The sequence below is a fragment of the Schistocerca nitens genome, chromosome 1 (genome assembly GCF_023898315.1).
Source record: "Schistocerca nitens isolate TAMUIC-IGC-003100 chromosome 1, iqSchNite1.1, whole genome shotgun sequence".
NCBI lineage: Eukaryota > Metazoa > Arthropoda > Insecta > Orthoptera > Acrididae > Schistocerca > Schistocerca nitens.
Genome location: NC_064614.1, coordinates 194,210,094 through 194,236,525, shown reverse-complemented (window position 1 = coordinate 194,236,525; position 26,432 = coordinate 194,210,094). Strand labels below are relative to the sequence as shown.

Genomic DNA, 26,432 nt, shown 5'->3' with positions numbered 1-26,432 from the left:
ACCGCAGCGACGCACGGATGCACGCCAAGACCGTAGGATCCTACGCAGTGCCGTAGGGGACCGCACCGCCACTTCCCAGCAAATTAGGGACACTGTTGCTCCTGGGGTATCGGCGAGGACCATTCGCAACCGTCTCCATGAAGCTGGGCTACGGTCCCGCACACCGTTAGGCCGTCTTCCGCTCACGTCCCAACATCGTGCAGCCCGCCTCCAGTGGTGTCGCGACAGGCGTGAATGGAGGGACGAATGGAGACGTGTCGTCTTCAGCGATGAGAGTCGCTTCTGCCTTGGTGCCAATGATGGTCGTATGCGTGTTTGGCGCCGTGCAGGTGAGCGCCACAATCAGGACTGCATACGACCGAGGCACACAGGGCCAACATCCGGCATCATGGTGTGGGGAGCGATCTCCTACACTGGCCGTACACCACTGGTGATCGTCGAGGGGACACTGAATAGTGCACGGTACATCCAAACCGTCATCGAACCCATCGTTCTACCATTCCTAGACCGGCAAGGGAACTTGCTGTTCCAACAGGACAATGCACGTCCGCATGTATCCCGTGCCACCCAACGTGCTCTAGAAGGTGTAAGTCAACTACCCTGGCCAGCAAGATCTCCGGATCTGTCCCCCATTGAGCATGTTTGGGACTGGATGAAGCGTCGTCTCACGCGGTCTGCACGTCCAGCACGAACGCTGGTCCAACTGAGGCGCCAGGTGGAAATGGCATGGCAAGCCGTTCCACAGGACTACATCCAGCATCTCTACGATCGTCTCCATGGGAGAATAGCAGCCTACATTGCTGCGAAAGGTGGATATACACTGTACTAGTGCCGACATTGTGCATGCTCTGTTGCCTGTGTCTATGTGCGTGTGGTTCTGTCAGTGTGATCATGTGATGTATCTGACCACAGGAATGTGTCAATAAAGTTTCCCCTTCCTGGGACAATGAATTCACGGTGTTCTCATTTCAATTTCCAGGAGTGTAATTCTGAAGTAAATCTGAAGTTTTTCGAGCTAAATTAACAAATTAGAACACTTTCACCGTGATGCCATTTTCAGGGTGAAAATACCTGATAAGGAGAGGAACCAACTTCAAATCCAAATGATTCGATGTATCAATCATTACAGAAATGAATCGAGGACTTTTCAGTTTATTTAAAACCTGCTGAGCTGCATACGGTGCAATAACATTTGAAATAATAATGTCGTTTGACTAGGGCCTCCCGCCGGGTAGACCGGCCGCCTGTTGCAGGTCTTCCGATTTGACGCCACTTCGGCGACTTGCTCGTCGGTGGGAATGAGATGATGATGATTAGGACAACACAACACCCAGTCACTGAGAGGAGAAAATCTCCGATCCAGCCGGGAATCGAACCCCTGCTGTAGTACAGGCCATTGACTTAAAGCTATGGTTATGCATTGCACTGTGGTATGCAAACGTAGCTTCTTGTGCTGCCAACTGCCTATCCATTTCTGTTACTGATTTTAAGTTTACATAGTAGTCACTCACGCATTTATTTGCTCTTTTCGTTTGATCACTCATGCGATGTTTCTAAGTCTTAATGTGATTCACAATGTCAGACCTTACACCATGATCAATATCAAATTTTGATCTGCACAACGTACATTCTTCAGTTTCTCCACTACCAGTGATAAAAGAAAACTCGCTTTTTATATTGCTGTTAAAATTACACTTTCATTTTGGCATTATGAAACAGTGATTGCACAGTGCAAAACATTAACAGTGTGGTGACGAAAGCCAGAGAGCAAGTAGCAGTGGTGTAGAGTATCTCTGGACCGAAAGGACGGATTCGGTGGATCGATTTAGAAGAGAAAAATCTTTGTTGTTATTCGTAACCCATAGTGCGTTTAAAATTACTTGCGCTTTTTGACAGTTGGGTACATGTTTGGGGTATGCTGAAAGTCATCACACGTTTCCTAGCGTAAATAATTGCGCAGTTAATAGCAAGTCAAACAACCAGTAACGTAAAATACTCTAGCCAAGTGGAATCATTACAAAACGGGACATTTGAGCGTCCCTAACAAAACTTTCGGTACAGCGGGACATTTTGGTAAAAAACGGGACTGTCCGGGGAAAAACGGGACAAATGGACACCCTACCTTAAAGAGATATTAAGAACAGTATGTAAATGTCATGAAACTACTTGTGATTAATAAATAATTTTGACGTAGCTGCTGCGGTTTTCATAATTTGAAATGTGTCTTCAAAGCTGCGGTGGCCCCTCATACCAATTACTTTGTACATTAAATAATCTGTTCTTTCACATCTTTTCGAATTTTTCACGTGTTTTAACACAGCTACACAGATTCCCGTTTTCGTGCTGACTTTGCCATTACTGATGGTAATTTCTTAATTTGTCATATATCCACAAATGATCGAAAAATATATCAGTGCTAATGTTTTATGACGAATTTTCGTAGATATCTGTGAACACAGCAGTTGAAAGAAGGGGTAAAAAATGTATTAAAGTTTTTCCTGTTGGCAGTACCTTAGTAGTTTCAAAGTGCAAATAGTGATACCGCTGATGCCCGTCCTTCAGCCTTCGCGTCTCGCTACAGCTCCAGCGTGGCAGCTGTGCGGAGCCGCAGCGCCTGCCGCCGACTGCCCGCGTGACAGCGCCGCTGACGTCACAGCAGCGGCCGCCGATACACTCGGCACACCGGCGTTGCTGCTGGTCGCTTCTCAGCTGCTGATGGGCGCCGGGGCCTCCCTGCCGCTGTCTCTGGGACTCGCCTACATGGACGACAACGCACCCAGAAACAAAGCTCCGCTGCTCATAGGTCATTCACGCAGCCAGCGCTAAGAAATACAGAATGATAATGTAGTCTGTAACTGAATACCAGTGCAGACTGATTCAGTATATTGAGTTACAAAGAACTACAAAATGTTGTCCACGTAGGCAGCAGGTATTTTTGTTGTTGTGGTCACTCCGAAGACTGGATTTTCCCACATCAATCTATACACTGCGAGATGTAACCACTTGAAAATGCTTACAATAGTCCACCTTGGTCTCCCTGTACAATTTGTACGACCCACACTTCACTCCATTAGCTAATTTGATTCCCCTATGCTTCAGCATGTGACTTATCAACCGATACCTCAATTTAGTCGAGTTTCTCCATAAATGTACAATACTGGCCATTAAACTTGGTACACCAAGAAGAAATGCAGATGAAAACGGGTATTCATTGGACAAATATACTTATACTGGAACTGACATCTGATTACATTTTCACGCAATTTCGGTGCATAGATCCTGAGAAATCATTACCCAGAACGACCACCTCTGGCCGTCATAACGGCCTTGATACGCCTGGGCATTGAGTCAAACAGAGCTTGGATGGCGTGTACAGGTACGGCTGCCCATGCAGCTTTAACACGATACCACAGTTCATCAAGAGTAGTGACAGGAGTATTGTGACGAGCCAGTTGCTCAGCCACCATTGACCAGAAGTTTTCAGTTGGTGAGAGATCTGGAGAATGTGCTGGCTAGGGCAGCAGTCGAACATTTTCTGTATCCAGAAAGCCCCGTACAGGGCCAGCAACATGCGGTCGTGCATTATCCTGTTGAAATGTAGGGTTTCGTAGGGATCGAAAGAAGGGTAGAGCCACGAGTCGTAACACATCTGAAATGTAACGTCCACTGTTCAAAGTGCCGTCAATGCGAACAAGAGGTGACCGAGATGTGTAACCAATGGCACCCCATACCATCACGCCGGGTGATACGCCAGTATGGCGATGACGAATACACGCTTCCAATGTGCGTTCACTGCGATGTCGCCAAACACGGATGCGACCATCATGATGCAGTAAACAGAACCTGGATTTATCCGAAAAAATGACGTTTTGCCATTCGTGCACCCAGGTTCGTCGTTGAGTACACCATCGCAGGCGCTCCTGCCTGTGATGCAGCGTCGAGGGTAACCGCAGCCATGGTCTCGGCGCTTATCGTCCATTCTGCTGCAAACGTCGTCGAAATGTTCATGCAGATGGTTGTTGTCTTGCAAACGTCCTCATCTGTTGACTCGGGGATCGACACGTGCTTGCGCAATCCGTTACAGCCTTGCGGATAAGATGCCTGTCATCTCGACTGCTAGTGATACGAGGCCGTTGGGATCCATCACGGCGTTCCGTATTACCCTCCTGAACCCACCGATTCCATATTCTACTAACAGTCATTGGATCTCGACCAACGCGATCAGCAATGTCGCGATACGATAAACCGCAATCGCGATAGGCTACAATCCGACCTTTATCAAAGACGGAAACGTGATGGTACGCATTTCTCTCCTAACACGAGGCATCACAACAACGTTTCACCAGGCAACGCCGGTCAACTACTATTTGTGTATGAGAAATCGGTTGGAAACTTTCCTCATGTCAGCACGTTGTAGGTGTCGCCACCGGCGCCAACCTTGTGTGAATGATCTGAAAAGCTAATCATTAGCATATCACAGCATCTTCTTCCTCTCGGTTAAATTTCGCTTCTGTAGCACGTCATCTTCGTGGTGTAGCAATTTTAATGGCCAGTGGTGCACTTTCTTCCCATTTCCACTCACAAAAGTAGGCCACGGCAGTCCGATCACAGATTTACTTCAGACTTCGCACACTCACAGTAGTTCATTAGGACAACTAAATGCGCAAGTAATAAGGAGTACTACTTATCCAGTTTTGAGAAAACTTCAAGAGAAATTTTACCCGTCAGTGATGTATTTGTACATTGTCACCATCAGCATGATATGGCGGCGATCATGTGGTTAGCATTAAAGGTCTGTAATATGTGGATCGAGCCCCACTCATTTTCTTTCTAAATTCATATTTTTTCAACACAAGTATGTATTACATTTGAAAGGTAATATGATGAAAAGACACGTGAATTCGCATGAACGTTTATTGAATTACCATTGTTATTTTGCTGGTTACTAATTTTTATTATCACAACAAATATTAAGCGACTAAATTACTTCCACTCCATTCTCACTACGTGGCACTGGTACAGCAACAGTGGTAATGTTACAGAGAGAATTCAGTCGTGGTTGCAATAAAGATGGTTTTATTAGTTCATTTGCGAGGCGTTTCGCCTGTATTGAAATATGCACAGAAGTATGTTTTTTAACACAAACCTACGTTTTTTTAAATGGAACCACGTTAGTTTTGTTAGCACTTCTGAACATATAAACAAATGCGTAATCATTGCCGTTTGTTGCATTGTAAAATGTTAATTACATCCGGAGATATTGTAACCTAAAGTTGACGCTTGAAACCTCCGACGTTCAGTTGCGTGTTGTAACAAACAAGGGCCACGGTCGGCGAGCAGCATCTGCAGGGACATGTTTACGATGACGACCGTGTTTACGAGTGTGGCTGTAGTGCACTGTTGTGGTTTGGTCTAGCTGTCGCAGTGTCCGCATGTAGCGCTTGCCGCTATTGTTATTCTGCATTCGTCTCCGCACGCAGACCAACCGTAGTACACCGTGTTACCAGACGTCTTTGATAGTGTAGTGTTGTAGGAACTGTGACCATGGTGTATTCGAACTCTGAAAAGGTGGAGATGATACTCATCTATGGCGAGTGTCGACGAAATGCAGCTGAAGCCTGCAGGGTGTATGCAGAACGGTGCCCGGACAGAGAGCATCCAACGTGCCGCACATTGCAAAACATCTACCGCCAACTGTATGCAACAGGTATGGTCGTAGCACGCAAACGGGTCCGTAACAGGCCCGTCACAGGAGAAGCGGGTGCAGTTGGTGTGTTAGCTGCTGTTGCCATGAACCCACACATGAGTACACGGGACATTGCGAGAGCCGGTGGACTGAGTCAAAGTAGTGTCATGCGCATACTGCATCGTCACCGCTTTCACCCGTTTCATGTGTCGCTACATCAGCAATTACATGGTGATGACTTTAATCATCGAGTGCAATTCTGTCAATGGGCATTAACAGAGAATGCGTTGCAGTTCTACCTGTTTACCGATGAAGCGGGTTTCGCAAACCACGGGGCAGTGAATCTACGGAACATGCATTATTGGTCCGTGGACAATCCTTGCTGGCTCAGACAGGTAGAGCGACAGCAACCGTGGACTGTAAATGTATGTTGCGGAATCATTGGGGACCGCCTCATTGGTCCGCACTTTGTTGCAGGGGCCCAAACAGCTGCAACATACATCGCGTTTCTACAGAATGATCTGCCAACGTTGCTCGAAAATGTACCACTGGAAACGCGTCGACGTATGTGGTATCAGCATGGTGCACCTGCACATTCCGCAATTAACACTAGGCTGACCCTTGACAGAATGTTCGACGGGCGTTTCATAGGACGTGGAGGACGCATAAATTGGCCAGCCCGTTCTCCTGATCTTACACCTCTGGACTTCTTTCTGTGGGGTACGTTAAAGGAGAATGTGTACCGTGGTGTGCCTACAACCCCAAAGGATATGAAACAACGTATTGTGGCAGCCTGCGGCGGCATTACACCAGATGTACTGCGGCGTGTACGACATACATTACGCCAGAGATTGCAATTGTGTGCAGCAAATGATGGCCACCACATTGAACATCTATTGGCCTGACATGTCGGGACACACTCTATTCCACTTCGTAATTGGAAACCACGTGTGTACGTGTACCTCACCCCTTATGGTAATGTACATGTGCGTCAGTGGAAAAGACTAATAGAAAGGTGTTAGCATGTGGACGTAATGTGCTGTTCCAGTCTCTTCTGTACCTAAGGTCCATCACCGTTCCCTCTGGATCCCTACGTAATTCGGTGCTCACCGATACACACGATCGAACAGCGGAGGAGTGGTACTCAAGCGTCAACTTTAGGTTACAATATCTCCGGATGTAATTAACATTTTACAATGCAACAAACGGCACTGATTACGTATTTGTTTATATGTTCAGATGTGCTAACAAAACTAACGGGGTTCCATTTAAAAAAAACGTAGGTTTGTATTAAAAAACATACTTCCGTGCATTTTTGTATGGTTTGTATTAACCAATTACACTAGCCCCTTTCCTCGAGTTCGGTCTGTGGAATCGATTCGTCAGTATTTGATGTGGTTTACGAAATATATCCAGCGGTGATGTTAGGTGACTCACCCTGTATATATATATATATATATATATATATATATATATATATATATATATATATATATATATACTGGGTGATAAAGTAGTGAGTATAAATTTGAAAACTGAATAAATCACGGAATAATGTAGATAGAGAGGTAAAAATTAACACAGATGCTTGGAATGACATGGGGCTTTATTAGAACCAAAGAAATACAAAAGTTCAAAAAATGTCCGACAGATGGCGCTTCATCTGATCAGAATAGCAATAATTAGCGTAACAAAGTAAGACAAAGCAAAGATGATGTTCTTTACAGGATATGGTCAATATGTCCACCATCATTCCTCAACAATAGCTGTAGCCGAGGAATAATGTTGTGTGCAGCACTGTAAAGCATGTCCGGAGTTATGGTGAGGAGTTGGCATCGGATGTTGTCTTTCAGCATCCCTAGAGATGTCTGTCGATCACGATACACTTGCGACGTCTGGTAACCCCAAAGCCAATAATCGCACGGACTGAGATCTGGGGACCTGGTAGGCCAAGCATGACGAAAGTTGCGGCTGAGCACACGATCATCACCAAACGACGCGCGCAAGAGATGTTTCGCGTGTCTAGCAATATGGAATATGGGGTGGAGCGCCATCCTAATAAAATCCCAAGTCATTCCAAGCATATGTGTCAATTTTTACCTCTCTATCTACATTATTCAGTGGTTTATTAAGTTTTCAAATTTAGACTGACTTTTTGATCACCCTATATATATTAGGCGACTTTTATCTCTGTAGGCAAGTTAAAACTTCATAGAGTGTCTTCAAACTTATTCATATTTGATTGGCAACAATGAAAAACTGCTTCTCATCAAGATACTATTAAAATATATTCAACACTACGTCGTCAATTTTCAGCACAGGTATTTACGAAAATGTTACGTTATGCATGAATTGCATCCAAATTGTAGGAAGCAAGAGAAATTCTCCAAAACGTTAACGAGCTTTGTTTTTCCCTAGAAACTCTGAAGTTTCCATGTGCACGCGGAAAAATTGCATTCATTCGATGTAGTAATATTTTAATTTATTGTTTCCATTTCCGTATTGAAAATATTATCCTGCAACTCGCAATGTCGGAAGCTCATCTGACAGTTAATCGTACCATTACTGTCATATTCCGCCATGTTGTGACTCATTATATCATTGAATAAATTTATTTACACTTTCATTTGTGGACGTCTGACTTGTCCTTTCCAAGCCAGTCCCTCGTCCTTCAAACCTGCTTCTGCAGATAGAAGCATCTAGGTGAAAATCCGTTCTCGGTACCTCACCCGATTGCAGCTTTATGGAATTTCGGAAATCACTGCAGGTATATATTTGCAGGTACACGTTATGCGTTTGGTCGTTTACTTGTCCATAATTATAAATGACATATAAGTTGAGACGATAAAAATAAGCAAACTACCAAATAACATTGAGCCGCGTTGTTCTCCCCTTTTCTTTGAGTGATTATTGTGGCTTGACTGTGTTTAGACGCCGGTTATTAAAACGTAGTCCTGCTGCGATCCTCGTCCTCGGTGACATTTTTGGTTGTCGTCCCGTTGGTCGGGTGGAAGGGAATTGATTAGGTTGTTGGTTGGTTCCTCAGCCGTCCCTAGGTCGTGTTGCAACCCAATTGTTTAGTGTTATGCTTGGCTGCCTGTCTCACCTAAACTGTTGTTAGAGTTTCCTTCCCAGACAGACCCTTGGAACACTTCTGAGCACTACTGTTCTGTTGTTTGTGATTGTGATTATCTTTTGTAGCAAGTACCGTACCAGGCCTTGAGCCATATTTTAATTTTGTCTCTTCTATATTCAGTATATGGCCTTCAGCCAAACCTTATGTGAAGTATTTTAAGATTAGGCCTTCAGCCGTGTTTTATTTAAAAGTCTTGTTTGCTCTGTATTTAGCACTTCAGCCACGTTTGTTTTAGAATCTGTGGCTTCCAGCCATAATGTGTAAATTCCTGTCTGTAAGGTTTCTCTTTAATTGTCTTGAATTCTGAAAATGGCCTTCAGTTGTACTGTGTGAATGCTTGTCTTAAGGTTTGTCTTTAATTATTTTGAATAATTGTTTGGGATGTTCAGCTGTCAAGATATTTTAAGTTTTCGTAAGATGGCTTTCTTTAGTACTGTGTAAATGCTTGTCTTTAAAGGTTCCCCTTTATTATGTTGAAATATCATTGGGCTTTCAGCCGAGGAATTAATTCAAATTTTCCTTAATACGGCTTTTAGCCGAAATTGGTAAGTGCTTGCCTTTTAAAGAATTTCCTTTGCTGATCTGAAATATTATTTGGGCCTTTAGTCGAGAAGATACTTTAATTTTACTTAAGTAAGGCCTTCAGCCGTTTGTCTAATTACTTATCCCTTAAAAGGAGTTATTTAGGGATATTTTAATTTTACTTAAGTAAGGCCTTCAGCCGTTCCCCTAAATCCTTGTATTTTAAAAGGAATTATTTAAACTTTATTATTGAGAAGTTACTTGGGCTCTCAGCCGTGAATTGATCCTTGTTGTTTTAAAGAGAAAACTGTGCATTGACATTCGAGGAATAAAGTTGTTCGTTCTTGTGTAACTAACAGTAACTGATCTTGGCACCTTTCGACAACCTGATCCGCTCTGTCCTGTGAACCAGATTCCAACCATTAGAAATTCGGTAAAAGTTCACTCAAATTACACGTATCTTTTTATCATATTACGATTCGAATGCAATATGTACGAAATACTACCGAGCGTTGCCACGACCTATCGATGTATCGTAGCATGTCTCTGAGAGAAATAATCTGATGTGCGGCACTGGTCAGCGAGAGAGCCGTGTGCTGAAGACGGCGCGAGACAGGGCGGAGGGAGCTGAGTGGCGGTCGTGGACTGAAGTGGTACGGTGTCATTCCGTGGCGTTCTGCCTTCCAAGACTGCTGAGCCCGGTAGAACACGTCGTTGTCACAGAAGACGCGGGGCGTGGAGATTGTGAGACTGGTTGGGACGTCTGGTGGGAATGGAGCAGAGCGGTCCAAAGGGTCTCGTCTGGTGCAGTAGGATGGGCTGTTGAAGGTGTGACCTGTTGGAATTACGTCCGATTACCTACCTGCTGGAGACACCCAGATCAGCTGTTTTCTACGCCGACAAAGAATCCGGTGAGAACGTACTTGATGTGGAATGGTTCGAACTACGGTTCCGTTTCTGTGCAGTATTTAAGTGGTGGTCGATGCAGGTTAATTCGACGGCTAGTTCGTGACTTCACAGCAATGGTTCCCGCCAGAATCACTACGGTCGCTAGTTGTACTGCCAGTAGCCGATATTTGACCGAGTTCTATAGAGTGGTTCTGCTCAGCCACCTTGTGTTGTGTTACCGGATTAGCGGAACTTGTGTCCACTCTGAGGTATTCTGTTTATGACAGATCACAATACCCTTGCCTTCCTGGCCGTTAACTGAGGGTCCCGGTTGTATTAACGTAGCTGATTATTTTCTGTGCTGTGGATATTGTTTTTATTGTTGTATTTGTACATCTTAAACTGTGAAACCGAACGGGACTACTTGCTTGGGGCCGCTCTGCAGTGTAACTTACTTCCTTTCCGCGGGAAGATTAAAGTGCAAATTTGCTAGTAAAATGGTAACGCGTTCGTCCTGGATTGTGCTTGTTCAATTTTAAAAGCGATGTGAGCGAGCCTTCTGAAATTTTCTGGCATTGTCTGCTACTTTTGTACGCTGCCTTTTCCCATGTTAAATTTTGTCGTTGTCTAACCTGACCTCTTTCTGCAGTTCCTTGCGAGTCGTTTACCATTCCGGGGGAAGGAGATCAAGTAACATGTTAAAATTAATTGCCTTTTCCCATGTTAAATTTTGTCGTTAGTATAACCTGACCTCTTTCTGCAGTTCCTCGAGAGTCGTTTACCATTCCGGAAAAAGGAGATCGGTAACACGTTAAAATTAATTATTCATCGCGTTATTACCTCGCTCACCTGAAGATTTTCCCGATTTTGCTGTCGGATCCTTGAATTGGTATTTAATTGTTATGGGTATTTCTGAGAGAGTATTTTGCAAGTTATGGACATGTATTGTTTCCGTACATAGTCTAAAGGTCAGTGCGGCGGGTCGGTTGGCCACGCCGCGCCGGTCGTGATAAAATACTCCCGCCTGGGCAGCTAAGGTGGTTTGCACTGATTCTGAGGTTTCTTATTTATGATGCAGCTGTTATTTTGTAAGTGCTCTTGTTAGTAACTTTGATACTGCTCTTGGAGCACTTGATTTTCTCCTTTTTGGGTTTCTAATTATTAAAGTTAATTATCCTTATGGTACATTGATAATTTTTACTTTATGAACCGTCTGACTACAACTGAATGAAACGCAATTTTCGTGCCATACGCGTTTCGCCTTTATTTTCTGCAAGGCATCTTCAGTGGCAGATTGCGTTGACGATTTTCTACATATTACGCTACTGTTGCATTTTTAGTGTTGTTCCTCTTCTTATAAATACCAGTTTGCAGTTTTTTCCCCACATTTCACAGCACTAGGAACTGAACACTTGTTTTGATGCAAATGTTTTGGTTTCCATTTCATTGCATCAAAACAAGTGTTTAGTTCATAGTGCTGTGAAATGTGGGAAAAAATCATGCTTTCATTTAACATTCTGGTGGTTATACCCGTTATTAATATACCAGCACTCTACATTTTCAATTGCTTTTCTCTCACTTATATTAAACTCTGGTCTTGCAATGTTAATCACTTAAATATGTTCCGAGAGTAATTTGAAATCAACAGCTTTCCTGGATGGCAGTGAGCTGTTATGAATACTTCCTCAGATATCCTGCCCTCACTCCGGCCCACGAAAAGGGAGACGGAAGTTCTCTGCTATATGGGTAACTGCTTCCGTTATGTAGTGCATCCCTGACCCACTGAAGTCGAGCTCTCCACCCCATAACGCACGCCCAGAAATCTACAGCAATGACCGTCATAACTGGCTCTGGCAGAGACCCTCCACTCGGCTCCAAACCAAATGTCCCCAATCTACCAGGTGTACGTTGCTGCATATTGTGAACTCTGTTTGCGTCCTATGAGAGACGCCAGCAGTCTTCACACTTCCACCAGCCGCACATGGGAACTGAGGATGGTCTCAGAACCCAAGCGACCTGCGTCATTGGTGCGAGGGTGCGAGGTGCAGTGTTTTGCAAGCTGATACAAGCAGCACCTTGCAGACTACTGTTTATTTCCCTAAGGAGGTGCATAACGCGCCTAGTGTTGGAACTCTCGAAGGGTGCTGAAGGGTATAAACCTGCATCTGTACTTCACAAGCTACGATGTAATGTCTTGTGCAAAGTACATTGTGTACCGCAATCATACTCCAGCCCCTACCTGCTCCATTCGCAAATGGCGTGCCAAATGGAAGATTTCCGCTAACACTCGGTACATGTCCGAATTTCTTTTTCTTTTAGGTCTTTCTGAAAGACAGAACTTCGAGGGAGCAATTTTGTTCCTCGGCTCGGGCGTGGGACCTCGGAATTTTGAAAATAAGGCTCTACGCGTTGCAGAACGTCTTTCATTTAGGATGCCCCACAGGTGTTGGTTGAACATTAAACGACGCTCTCGAGCTGGGTGAATAAACCCATGATGAAGCGCACCGCCTTTTTTTAAGCTCCTCAATTTTTAGTCATCCTGCGCTTTGATCATTTATTAACAATAACATAATAATAATAATAATAATAATAATAATAATAATAACAGTTTATAATTACAGGAATAGTTTCTAACTGGTAGGTGAAGTCAGGTGGGATACTGTTTCATGTCGTATCTGCGACTCAGAGTCCCAAATTTTTCATCCTGGAAATGTTAGAGTAAGGTTGACGATTCACGCCTTGTCATAGAGAAGGGAGTGTCAAGACTCTAGCATAAATGGCGCCAGTTTATTCGAATACGGGAACTTCTGACAGTAAATATACTGTTTGCTGAAAGATCTGTGGACAAATAAATGTCCCATGCTTTGGCAAATATCATAAAATTTTAATCAGAAAGCACTATAAAAGACGATGAATTAATTTTATGTATTTTGCTTTCTTTAATGGAAAATGCGTTATGGATAAACAGTGTGAAATCGAATAACATTTTTGATTTTATAAATACGACCGCCTAACGCAGTACAAAATAAAAACTGCTATCATCAAGCTCTTGTAAGCTTACGAGTGGCCAAACAGCGCCAAAAGTAATAAGCTTGATGTAGCTGGGTCATGAAAAATTTTTTGAAGGGCATCATCTTTATGCCAGTGGCTGTTATAAGTTTTTATTACACTATTGCAATTTCGGCCTTAGGCCACAGTTGATTACGGCCTAAGACCGAAATTGCAGTAGTTTAATAAAAACTTATGTCACTGGCGTAAAGATGATGTCCTTCAAAAGAAACGACAGAAGGCTTACCTTATTCCTTGTTGCCAGAGTTGCTGGAACCCAGTGCCAATGATGTTTTCGGCAATGTTCGCAGCGGCGTCGCAGTTCGTGCGCATGCTCGGACCGACCGTGGGCTACCTGTTGGCGTCTTACTCGCTGAGCAGATTCGTTGCACCTGGCCTCACACCCCTTATCGACGAGACAGATCCGCGCTGGATTGGCGCCTGGTGGATCGGTGAGTAAAATATTAACTCTGTCGGTCCAAGCAACATGTAACACTATTGTATTTATACAGGTGACCATAAAATTCGAAACACTTTAAACCAGACCGAACAGTACAGCCCTGGGACTTCTAATGTATTCAGAATTTGGTGTTTGAAGCAAGCAAAATGAAAAGATATATATATGTTTAACAGACTCTTTCTAGTCGTCGGAGCACTATCATTCAATAGGTCATAATTAGAATTGTGTGAATAGCAACATCCATGGTGACGTAGAAATAACAGATTGTCAAAATTGATTGCCTGTTATCTCTAACAGCAACACCGAGTGTTGCACTTTTATTTACGTATTAGGCTCACTACAGTTGTGAAACTGGTGCCTCCATAGTGTTTGTGATGCCCTTAACGCAAAACATTTAATAGAAGTCGTATACTCAAAATCCAATCTTCAAGACAATGAAGTTACCGATGGTACTGTGACTGAGACACGAAAAAATATCGAAAGCGACTGACAGGTCTATGTCCCTAAGTAGCAAATCATAGAAAGTGAAAAGGTGAGACAAATCAATGAGGAAATCGGCAAATGAAGATGGAAGGACTGATTTAGAAAGTCCAGCGAGTAACAGAAAGACGCAGCGAAGACTAGATCAAGAACCTACAGTGAGCTACGACAACGATGGTGAAGCGAATATACGATACCTGTCGCAAGTGCTGGTTGGGGGCATGATCGCAAGAGTCAGTAGACCTTGGCGGTAATCACCACTCCATGTAGCAACCGAAGACCCGCTCCATGCTTTCTGCTGGTTTTTAAGTCGCAGAGGTACTTGATTCTTCCCGTACGGCCTGAAACGCCCGCGACGATGTTTCTGCAGCTGAACTGGTGGTTTTCCGGAAACAAAGCCCACTATCTGGTATATGGAAGTGGAAACGTCTTGAGTTATGCTGGATCGCGGCAGTGAGGGCGTTGGTGACTGTACTTGGAAGGCTACTTGGTCGTCTCCGTCTCTTTGTCGATGGCTACTGATATTCTTGCTGGTTGTCTTGAGCAGAGGTTGTATATGTGTGGTTGTGTAACTGTCAATGGGGGCGTTCTGGTTCTGGGGGTACCATTCTCGGTGGTGGTGACCGCGAATTCCTTCGCTGAGTCGGCCAAGGTTAATCCCTGACCATCGGTGTCTACCACTACAGCAGGTATCCAAGTTGCTGTTGGTCTGTACGAGCTCATCCACACTGTTCCTGGTGAGTAGCGCCCAGAAGGCTGGGCTCGGATTTCCTGGGAATGTGGAACCCAGAGGTAGAGAAACGTATGTGGTAGTATCTTATAGCGGTGTTCCGCTGCGATGCAGTCCTGGATAGGTGTGGTCTTGTACGTGGTCAAGGAAAGTGTGAGTGCTGCTTTGCCGGCCGGAGTGGCCGAGCGGTTCTAGGCGCTACAGTATGGAACCGCGCGACCGCTACGGTCGCAGGTTCGAATCCTGCTCCGGGCAGGGATGTGTGTGATGTCCTTAGGTTAGTTAGGTTTAAGTAGTTCTAAGTTCTAGGGGACTGATGACCACAGCAGTTAAGTCCCATAGTGCTCAGAGCCAGTGCTGCTTTAGTTATGACAGTTCCCACGGCTTTCAACATTCGCTACTTAAATACTAGCACCGTTAGAGGATAAGTGGAAAGACGGAATAAGAAGGTTCTTTATGCCTTTTAAAGTCCAGAATTGGGTACTATTGTCCGACCCTGTAGTTTCGGGAGCCCTTCAATCGCTAGAGTGCTTCCAATACGGTTATTTGGAGTAGGCATCCGTCGTTAGTAGCTGCATAGAGCCTTGAAATGGACCTGAAAAGTCCATATGAATCTCTCGAAGAGTGGCTGGTGGTGGGCCAGAGGCAAAAGATTCGGGTAAAGCTGCATGTTGCTGGGCACAAGCTGAGCAGCTGTGTACTATGCCTTCCACGTTCCTATATAAACTTGGCCAGTAATCATGTTTTCTCACTAAGGCTTTGACTCGCGACTTTCCCCAGTGCCCATGATGAAGCAGGAATTGTGGCATTAATATGGCCGGGATGACACATTGCATACTTGCCTCAGTTTCTGTCATGACGACATCGTTAATGGTTGACAGTAAATGTGGGACCAAGTCTAGACTTCTGAACTTTTGCTTTTGGAAGGAGAGAAGGAAGATTATGATTTAACGTCCAGCCGACATCAAGGTCATTAGAGACAATGTATGTGGACCTCCTGTCAAGCATGCATTGCGTGTCTTAAGATCGGCTCCCATTGCACGTCTGCAACATTTAGAGCTGCCGTTACGTGAAATCCCTCTACGCTCTCCTTTCTGCATTTATTTGAAAATATAAGCTTTCTTTCTGGTCTGTGCCTGGCCCCACTGTAAGGGGAAATCAGGCATCCATGTTGGCTTGTTGCTCTGCTGGCTTATACTTAATTGTATGATTTAAATTATCTCTTTCTTTACCAAAATACATGTGGGGGTATGTGTCTGCTTATTTGTTAGTTTTTTATTTGGCAACTGAACTGTATGTATCTATAACAGATTACATACAATGCGTAAGGCCAAGTGGTTTGGACTGCAAGTGGTGTATCCCAATGAGTTCGACTACACAGCACGTACTCACACAGACCGCATCAGTTAATGCTGAGAAAATTGTAAAGTTCGAAGTAGCTGGATATTTGAACTCTCGAATTAATAGTTTACGAATTGGTAACACCAACTAACAGATTTGACCTTTAAAGTAGCCCTCGAGTATAAACTTGACTTCTATCTGGTGGAAACCATTTCCATGAATCACGAATAATTACGTTGAATGTCCAAAGATAAAATTCTGACTTGATATAAAGTTGCAATTACCTATCCTTAATTGTGAGCGAAAGAGTTGTGTAACTACATAATCCGTCGAATAGTTTTAACTCATGAACTCTCATACCGGACACACAGTTTTCACTTTCTATTTAATGAAGTTCAATAATATTTTACGTTGATCTCAAGAAGCTGCTGCGCCCCCTGAAATTCTTTACTTCGATGCATGCCCTGCAGATACATCATGGGCCTACCTGGGTGCCATGGTGAATTGTCACAAATAAATTCGGAGTTCATGGAGCAGAATCAGTGTGATTTACAAGTTAAATTGTCCATTGATGACAAGAGGAATAATAAGACTGTGTAGAATTGCAGATTCTTCCACACAAGCGAATTATATGCAACTCCAGTCTATACAGTAGCAGCCACTCAATGATAACGGTTCTTGGTAAGTCAAAAATTATTTTTGAAGACGCACCTTAATTTCATTCATGTATTGAGTAATCTTCTTATAGCATTCTCCATACATGTGACATACTTTCATTTCCACTTAACTTCAAACGTGAAATTTCTCTTACGTGCCTAAGATAACTCACGACAGTTAACAAGAAATATTTCAGTGTAGGCCACGTCTACCATCATGAACGATTAAATTCTGACTCCTCCTTCTAAGTTTTACTGCACTTAGCAATTACCTAAAAATTAAGAATAACGAAGACGTCAGCGATGTTACTGCACCGAATAATGTCTGCATAAGTATGCATTTGATTGACAACAATCATCAGTTGCAGCTGGTCAGCAATAACTTAACTGCCTTAATGTAGTGATGGTCCCGTTTCGTTTATGCTATTGTTTTCCACTTTTCCATTTTAAACGATTCACCAATTGTATGTCTGTTTCGTACCACGCCTGCGCTTGCGTCGTGTGCGTCTTCAGTACTAGTATTCAATATTACACAGTTTTCCTGTTTGTGTTCCCGGTCGCGCAGCACGAGGGAATGGCTGTTATGAAATTTTGTAAGTAATTCCACGGAGTATGTGATTTCTCCCTCATCCTTTTCATTGCATTTTACATGATTCATTACATTAGTAGCGTTTCGTGTCCGTTCGTGTTTTTTCGGATTGTCCTAGTTCCCTTTTTACTTTTTTGACACGAAATCTTTGGTTCAATGAGAATACTGGGGTGAGGACTACCTCAGATGATTAAGTGATTTTGTCTGTAAATAACGTCCTGTTTCCTCTCGCTTGAGTTGTTTTAATTTTGAAAGCTTAGACCCATAGTTCCTTATCTAATATTTCAGACTTGGGGTGCTCTCTCTTTCCCATGTAACAGAACATTTTAACTATTACAGCTTACACCGGATGATGGAAGTGTAACAGTTCCGAAAAAGGTCGTGTACCCAATAAAAGATCGTAGATTAAGCCGCTATCCTGCAGTTCTTTTTCATTTTTCAAACCATCATGTTTCTACTTGGCTGACTCTGCTGTTGGCCCCACAGGATGGGCGCCGCTGTCTGCGTTGGCTCTGCTGCTGGCTGTGCCTCTGATGCTGTTTCCCCGCGAGATGCCGGCCACGCGGCAACGCTCGTCCAAGTCGCCACGTCGAGTCCTGGAGAGGTCACTAGCCGGTACGTCATCCTAGTATACACATTCTACTAGTAAAAGCTATACCCAGTGAGGGCTTTCAAACGATAGGAAATGATAGGGTGGTGGTGGCCCTCAACTAAGGACCCTTAGACTCAGAGTTGAAATATTAAAAGTTTTGTCTGGTTTCGTCGTCTAGGGGCTGGGATACGTAGTTGCCGCATTACAGGCCAAATACTGCTGAGGCTACAGTATATGATAAGAATACACACATTAATCGAATGTCGAAGGTTTCTGTCACTCGGCAATTGCGAATTATGAAAGTAACATACAAATTTATACATGAAAGATTACAATTAAATAACATCTGCAGGTACTATCTTAACGACTTTATATGATGAGTGCGATAGTAGAAGTACATTTAAAAATACGATATATTTCTGGAAAACACTTATTGGTGTCGATGATCCAGCAATCAAATAAAATATAAGTTGAAAGTACCTGGCAGATTAAAACTGTGCCGGACCGAGACTCGAACTCGGAACCTTTGCCTTTCGCGGGCAAGTGCTCTACCAACTGAGCTACCCAAGCACGACTCACGCCCCGTCCTTTCAGCTTTACTTCTGCCAGTACCTCGTCTCCTACCTTCCAAACTTTACAGAAGCTCTCCTGCGAACCTTGCAGAATCAGCACTCCTGAAAGAAAGGATATTGCGGAGACATGGCTTAGCCACAGCCTGGGGGATGTTTCTAGGATGAAATTTTGACTCTACAGCGGAGTGTGCGCTGATATGAAACTACCTGGCAGATTAAAACTGTGCCGGACCGAGACTCGAACTCGGGACCTTCGCCTTTCGCGGGCAAGTGCTCTACCAACTGAGCTACTCAAGCACGACTCACGCCCCTTCCTCTCAGCTTTACTTCTGCCAGTACCTCGTCTCCTACCTTCCAAACTTTACAGAAGCTCTCCTGCGAACCTTGCAGAATCAGCACTCCTGAAAGAAAGGATATTGCGGAGACATGGCTTAGCCACAGCCTGGGGGATGTTTCTAGGATGAAATTTTGACTCTACAGCGGAGTGTGCGCTGATATGAAACTACCTGGCAGATTAAAACTGTGCCGGACCGAGACTCGAACTCGGGACCTTCGCCTTTCGCGGGCAAGTGCTCTACCAACTGAGCTACTCAAGCACGACTCACGCCCCTTCCTCTCAGCTTTACTTCTGCCAGTACCTCGTCTCCTACCTTCCAAACTTTACAGAAGCTCTCCTGCGAACCTTGCAGAATCAGCACTCCTGAAAGAAAGGATATTGCGGAGACATGGCTTAGCCACAGCCTGGGGGATGTTTCTAGGATGAAATTTTGACTCTACAGCGGAGTGTGCGCTGATATGAAACTACCTGGCAGATTAAAACTGTGCCGGACCGAGACTCGAACTCGGGACCTTCGCCTTTCGCGGGCAAGTGCTCTACCAACTGAGCTACTCAAGCACGACTCACGCCCCTTCCTCTCAGCTTTACTTCTGCCAGTACCTCGTCTCCTACCTTCCAAACTTTACAGAAGCTCTCCTGCGAACCTTGCAGAAACAGCACTCCTGAAAGGAAGGATATTGCGGAGACATGGCTTAGACACAGCCTGGGGGATGTTTCTAGGATGAAATTTTGACTCTACAGCGGAGTGTGCGCTGATATGAAACTACCTGGCAGATTAAAACTGTACCGGACCGAGACTCGAACTCGGGACCTTTGCCTTTCGCGGGCAAGTGCTCTACCAACTGAGCTACCCAAGCACGACTCACGCCCCGTCCTCACAGCTTTACAGTTCGAGTCTCGATCCGGCATAGTTTTAATCTGCCAGGTAGTTTCATATCAGCTGTAGAGTGAAATTTGATTTGAAAATGTAAGTTGAGTAACAGGGAAACAATAGATTCCTACTTCACGTGATTATTTATGAGCACCAACATAGCTCGCGAGATATTCACTTCTGAACGCATACTACGGCTTCACTGCAGAAGCCACGGAAATCTCGCAAGAGCACAGGTCGGCCCTCCGAACTATTTCTATCTGCCGCGACCACGCGCAAACTGCTCCACTCTCCAAGTGCTTCCCGCGACTTTGCGTCTGTCGCGCCGTCGCATCCCGCACTCCTCGTGTCCTGTGGGACTCTCCAGAACTACCGCACTGCTCATAACTACCTCGTGTCCTCCCCGGAGACGATCGCTATGATTGGCTGGGGCGCACCCGCCCTGTCTTCAAGGCAACGCCCACTCACTAACATAATGAAACATACCAAAAACTGGAGTTTCATTAAATAACTTGAAATTAAATAAATGTCGCTACGGTTGGACCATAAACACGCTCTAACTCACATTATTAGATACATAAACAAATTAAATAAACATATACCAAAGGAACAGAACAAAAGGTAGGGCAGTAGCCTAATGTCTCTGTACTTTCTAAAACACAGTAAATATTTAACCAAATTCTTCATGAATAGTATATATCGAATATAAACAAAGACATAGATGAATATTTATAAGCATGCTGCTACCGTTCCTTCGTGTAACTGTGCAATACTTACGGCCGGCCGCGATCGATAGTAATTGGCCACTTTGACCTCCTATAACTCATATACTATTCAAGTTATATGCCTGTAATTTATAATAATTTAGGTTTAAATTAATAGCTTTCTAAAGACATGTCGATCGACGAAATCGGATCAAGCGTTTACATTTTGGAAATTTTGATGTGTGTTATTTGTCTAATTTACAGTCAGATACTAAACTTTAAACTCATCAAGATATAGAAAATCTGATTAAACCATCAGAATCGTCGTGCAGTTAATGGTAATCTACATGTTTCTTTTTGAGGTATCATGATTCCTCTGGCTACTATTAATGTCTGCCATTAAGGTTTCACAAAGTCGGCCATCTTTGGCACTCCCGGCATAGAAATCTCCTTCATCGACACAAAGCACCGTCCTCGTCACAGCGGCAACATGGAATTCCCAGCCACGTGGCTGCTGGACCCCTCTTACTTCGGCCAAGTCCGGCACCACGTGTTCGGCCTACCGAGCAGCCGCGCCCGCTGAGCGTCGTGTGGGGCCGCCCCAACTCCGAACACATAACATTTCCAGAGCGCCACAATTCGACCGTTACCTCACAACAAATGGTTCAAATGGCTCTGAGCACTATGGGACTCAATTGCTGTGGTCATTAGTCCCCTAGAACTTAGAACTACTTAAACCTAACTAACCTAAGGACATCACAAACATCCATGCCCGAGGCAGGATTCGAACCTGCGACCGTAGCACCTCACAACAGTGACGGAGGGAAGGGTGTAGTCGTCACTAGCTTCCCAGAAAAGAAAGATATGATCGTCAGATCTTCGTAAATCAAACACGGACTCTACCCCGCCTCATCGAAGGGGATATCAATTCGGTACCAGCTTGAAGAAACTCAGAAAATGTAATGGAAATTGTCTAGTAACAAGTTGATCCAAAGCAGTTTGTTGTGAAATCCCAAGACTATTTCACTGTTCCCTCCTGCTGCAACAAAAACTCCAGTATGAGCCTTCCAGCAGCGCCGTACCTTCATTTCGTGACATACTTTGTCATTTTACAAGTTAACATAAAAAACCTGCTACAATGTGAGTACAGAAATTAGCATGTGACAGAACGTCACCTGCCGGCCTGTGTGGCCGTGCGGTTCTAGGCGCTACAGTCTGGAACCGCGTGACCGCTACGGTCGCAGGTTCGAATCCTGCCTCGGGCATAGATGTGTGTGATGTCCTTAGGTTGGTTAGGTTTAAGTAGTTCTAAGTTCTACGGGACTGATGACCACAGATGTTAAGTCCCATAGTGCTCAGAGCCATTTGAGCCAGAACGTCACCTGCCTGAAACCAAAATGAATCTAACGAAAACAATGTTGTACCATTATAGAATGAAAGATTTGATGAGCGGTTGACTTAACTGCTGGTGAATCTTCCGGGTCGTGTGGCCTAATCCATGAAACTTCTTTGTTCCTGGCGTTTCGTCCAGAGCTGCGCTGGACGTCCTTAGAGCTGGTCCAGATTCCTCTGCGTCTCGCCGACTGAGCGGTCCGTAGTCGGTGAGCGACATAAATACTGCGAAAAAGGGGCTTGGCAGAAGTTCGCACATGGTCGGTAGAGATAATGGTTGTCAGAAATAAAACTATAAAGCTGCCATCTGTGAAAGATAAAACTTATCTATCGAATCTGTAGAGCTATTGTGCTCACAGGGTGTTCAGAAACAGTCTGAAACTCTTTTAAGCGTGTTTCAGGGTAGGTTGTGTTGAGAAATAATGGTGTCCGAATTAATTAGCATTGAAGTTAGCTAATGAGGCCATTGCTTGCTAAAATTCAAGCGGCCCCCGCCAGAGACGGTGTCACCAAATGTGTTCGTCGTTTGGCTTCCTAAAAGCGCTACGGTTTACGATATGAGAACAACTGCTACAATTTGTGACTGGCGGCCCTCTTGAATTTGCGCGCCCAGCAGCTTCATTCGTTAAATTCAGTACTAATGAACTCGGAAACGGTGCAACGCATCGAATTCTTCTCTAAACAACTATTTCTCAGCATATACTACCATGAAACACCCTTACAAGCTTTTCTGACTGTTTTTGACCAGCCTCCCTATCACTAAGTTTTTTCTGTTAAAGTATTGCCATGATTTACAGATTAAACAGCATGATCTGCTACAGCTGGTGTTTCTACTTTCCCTAGTCAGAAAAGAGTCCTGTATTCCGACAGACGTTTACGGGTGCTGATGACCGGGCAGTTGAGCGCCCCACAAACCAAATGTCATCATCATCAACAGACGTTTATTTATGCTTCTCTTTATATTACATTGTTGCTTCAGTTCGTAGCGCTTTTGTTTTGCACGTAAGTCGTTGCTATTTGAGTTCACCGAGTGTCATTTTTGTCATCTGGAGATAGTGAGTGGAGCTGTGGGCGTTAGAAGATGGAGTGTCAACTGGAGAAATCGTCATATTCCCGACATATTCTTCTGTTTGAGTTCAATAGAGGGTAGACGGCAGCGGAGGCAGCCATAAAAATTTCCGCCTGTATGGAGGCAGTGCCACTGGACAGTGCATGGCAAGAAAATAGTTTTCTCGATTTAAGGAGGGCCGTTTTGACATTAATAACTTTCCTCGTTCAGAAAAACCATCGGAGTTAGACGAAGATCGTTAAAACGCATTAATCCACAATTATTCACGTCAGTGTACTCAAGAACGGGCAGATTTGATTAACTGTGATCATCCCACCATTGTGTGACATTTATATGCAACGGTGTTGGTTCAAAGACGCGCGTATGGGCATCGCATGTTCTAAGTCAAAATAACAAAAGTTCATGGGAAGCCATATGTGCGTCTCTGCCCGCTCGTCATCAATTGACTCGTGAACAGCACTGACCAATCCTATACTGTATGATTACTGGTGGCTAAAAATGGTGTCCTTTGCTAACATAAGGAAAAGAAAAGAATGGTTGAGTCCAAAGATAACAGCAACTCCCCGTATAAAGACCTGTGCTCGCCCACAGAAGATTGTTAATCCTCTGGTGGAACAGCGACGGTGCGATGTACTAAGAATTGCTTCCCCGAGGTGTAACCATCACTGCTGGTGCTGGTATTTATCGTCAAAAACTGAGAATTTTGCAGACGCCGTCCAATAACACCTACCAAGAAGACTGCGTGAAGTGATGCTATTCAACGATAACGCCTGACCGCATTCTGCTGGACTGACATAAACTGCTATACAGGAGTTTATTTGGGAAGTCATTCCGCACCTACTTCATTCATCTGATCTTGCGCCTTCACATTTTCGCTCTCTATCGAAAAACCTACAAGAAACTTCCTTTCCGGCTGAAAATGCGCTCTGAACATGGTTCGACGAGTTCTTTGCCTCAAAAAGAAATGATTTCTACACTACAGGCCATTAAAATTGCTACACCAAGAAGAAATGCAGATGATAAATTGGTATTCATTGGACAAATATATTATACTAGAACTGACATGTGATTACATTTTCACACAATTTGGGTGCATAGATCCTGAGAAATCAGTACCAAGAACAACCACCTCTGGCCGTCATAACGGCCTTGATACGCCTGGGCATTGAGTCAAACAGAGATGGGATGGCGTGTACAGGTACAGCTGACCATGCAGCTTCAACACGATACCACAATTCATCAAGAGTAGTGACTGGCGTATTGTGACGAGCCAGTTGCTCGGCCACCATTAACCAGACGTTTTAAATTGGTGAGAGGTCTGGAGAATGTGCTGACCGGGGCAGCAGTCGAACATTTTCTGTATCCAGAAAGGCCCGTACAGGACCTGCAACATGCGGTCATGCATTATCCTGCTGAAATGTAGGGTTTCACAGGGATCGAATGATGGGTAGAGCCACGGGTCGAAACACATGTGAAATGTAACGTCCACTGTTCAAAGTACCGTCGATGCGAACAAGAGGTGACCGAGACGTGTAAGCAATGGCACCCCATACCATCACGCTGGGTGATACGCCGGTATGGCGATGACGAATACACGCTTCCAATGCGCGTTCAGTGCGATGTCGCCAAACACGGATGCGACCATCATGATGCTGTATACAGATCCTGGATTCATCCGAAAAAGTGGCGTTTTCCCATTCGTGCACCCAGGTTCGTCGTTGAGTACACCATCGCAGGCGCTCCTGTCTGTGATGCAGCGTCAAGGGTAACGACAGCCATGGTCTCCGAGCTGACAGTCCATGCTGCTGCATACGTCGTCGAACTGTTCGTGCAGAGGGTTGTTGTCTTGCAAACGTGCCCATCTGTTGACTCAGGGATCGAGACGTGGCTGCACGATCCGTTACAGCCATGTGGATAAGATGCCTGTCATCTCGACTGCTAGTGGTACGAGGCCGTTGGGATCCAGCCCGGCGTTCCGTATTACCCTCCTGAACCCACCGATTCCATATTCTGCTAACAGTCATTGGATCTCGACCAAGGCGAGCAGAAATGTCGCGATACGATAAACCGCAATCGCGATAGGCTACAATCCGACCTTCATCAAAATCGGTAACGTGATGGTACGCATTTCTCCTCCTTACAGGAGGCATCACAACAACGTTTCACCGGGCAACGCCGGTCAACTGCTGGTTGTGTGTGAGAAATCGGTTGGAAACTTTCCTCATGTCAGCACGTTGTAGGTGTCGCCACCGGCGCCAACCTTGTGTGAATGATCTGAATAGTAAATTATTTGCATATCACAGCATCTTCTTCCTGACGCTTAAATTTCGCGTCTGTAGCACGTCATGTTTGTGGTGTAGCAATTTTAATGGCCAGTAGTGTACAGTCGCGGAATCGAAAGTTACCCGAGCGTTGGCAGACTTGTAAATAGTGAAAGAGAATTATATTATTGATGACTTAAGTCTCTGTTATGAGTATGTGTTGCGTTTGTTAAACTTAAGGGAAAATGCTACGAAGTTATGCATCTAACCAGTTGCTCCAGTGTAAACCATGCCACAAGTACACGAATTTCCTTCATACCGACAGAGGAGGATGTTTGTCTTCAGATCTGTAAAAGTCTAAACTGCGTCTCTTTATGTTTTGGTGAGTAATCTTTAGTTTTTGACTGGTTTTTAGATTTAAAGTTTGTGTCTTACAGCAGTAAGCTAAGACTGGTAATACATATTGACAGTAGACTTCCTATTTCAAACAGCCCAAATTGCAATTTTAAACTATTTAGTTTGCCAAAAGCGTTGCAGCCCATTTTCATTCATTTGTTTATTTCTTCCGCAGCCGATGTTGTTGTTGTTGTGGTCTTCAGTCCTGAGACTGGTTTGATGCAGCTCTCCATGCCGATGTATTCTTCAAATACCCTAAACAAATAAACTCTTCGTCTGCTTCTTTGAATTCAGTATTATTTTGTACCATTTTATTCTCGATTCGTTGATTGTACATTACTTTAAACTTGTCTTAATGGATGTTAGTCCTCCTTTAAAACTTTCTCTATTAAGTTCTACCACATGCCGCTGTTTATCTGCAGTAGAGCAAGACAGTAAAATGTCATCTGCAGAACGAAGATAGTTCAAATATGTAGCATTAACACATTCCTTCTTCCTTTCCTCAATTTAAAGATCTTAAAACTTGTTCTAGGATTACTGACTTTGCTTTTGGTGATATAGAATCTCTATGCCATTTTAAGGAATTTCCCAGTATCTCTATGAAACAAAAGAACAACAGTAACATTGGTGTAACTGGTAAATATTCTTCAGTACACTCAGATACGAGTGTAGCTTGAAAACTTGTCCTGTAGATATTCTGTC

The 26,432-nt window shown here is 44.2% G+C and overlaps 1 protein-coding gene across 2 annotated transcripts in view; it reads left to right on the top strand.

The window, feature by feature from the left end:
- Positions 1-26,432, top strand: part of LOC126235009 (solute carrier organic anion transporter family member 74D-like) — a 123,420-nt gene that overhangs the window by 28,983 nt on the left and 68,005 nt on the right. The window contains exons 5-7 of one of the 2 annotated variants that reach the window (XM_049943748.1): positions 2,582-2,803; positions 13,592-13,732; positions 18,023-18,151. In XM_049943748.1, the coding sequence (XP_049799705.1) occupies positions 2,582-2,803; positions 13,592-13,732; positions 18,023-18,151 (492 nt within the window). The remainder of the gene's footprint in view (positions 1-2,581; positions 2,804-13,591; positions 13,733-18,022; positions 18,152-26,432) is intronic. The other variant, XM_049943755.1, reaches the window with a different exon arrangement.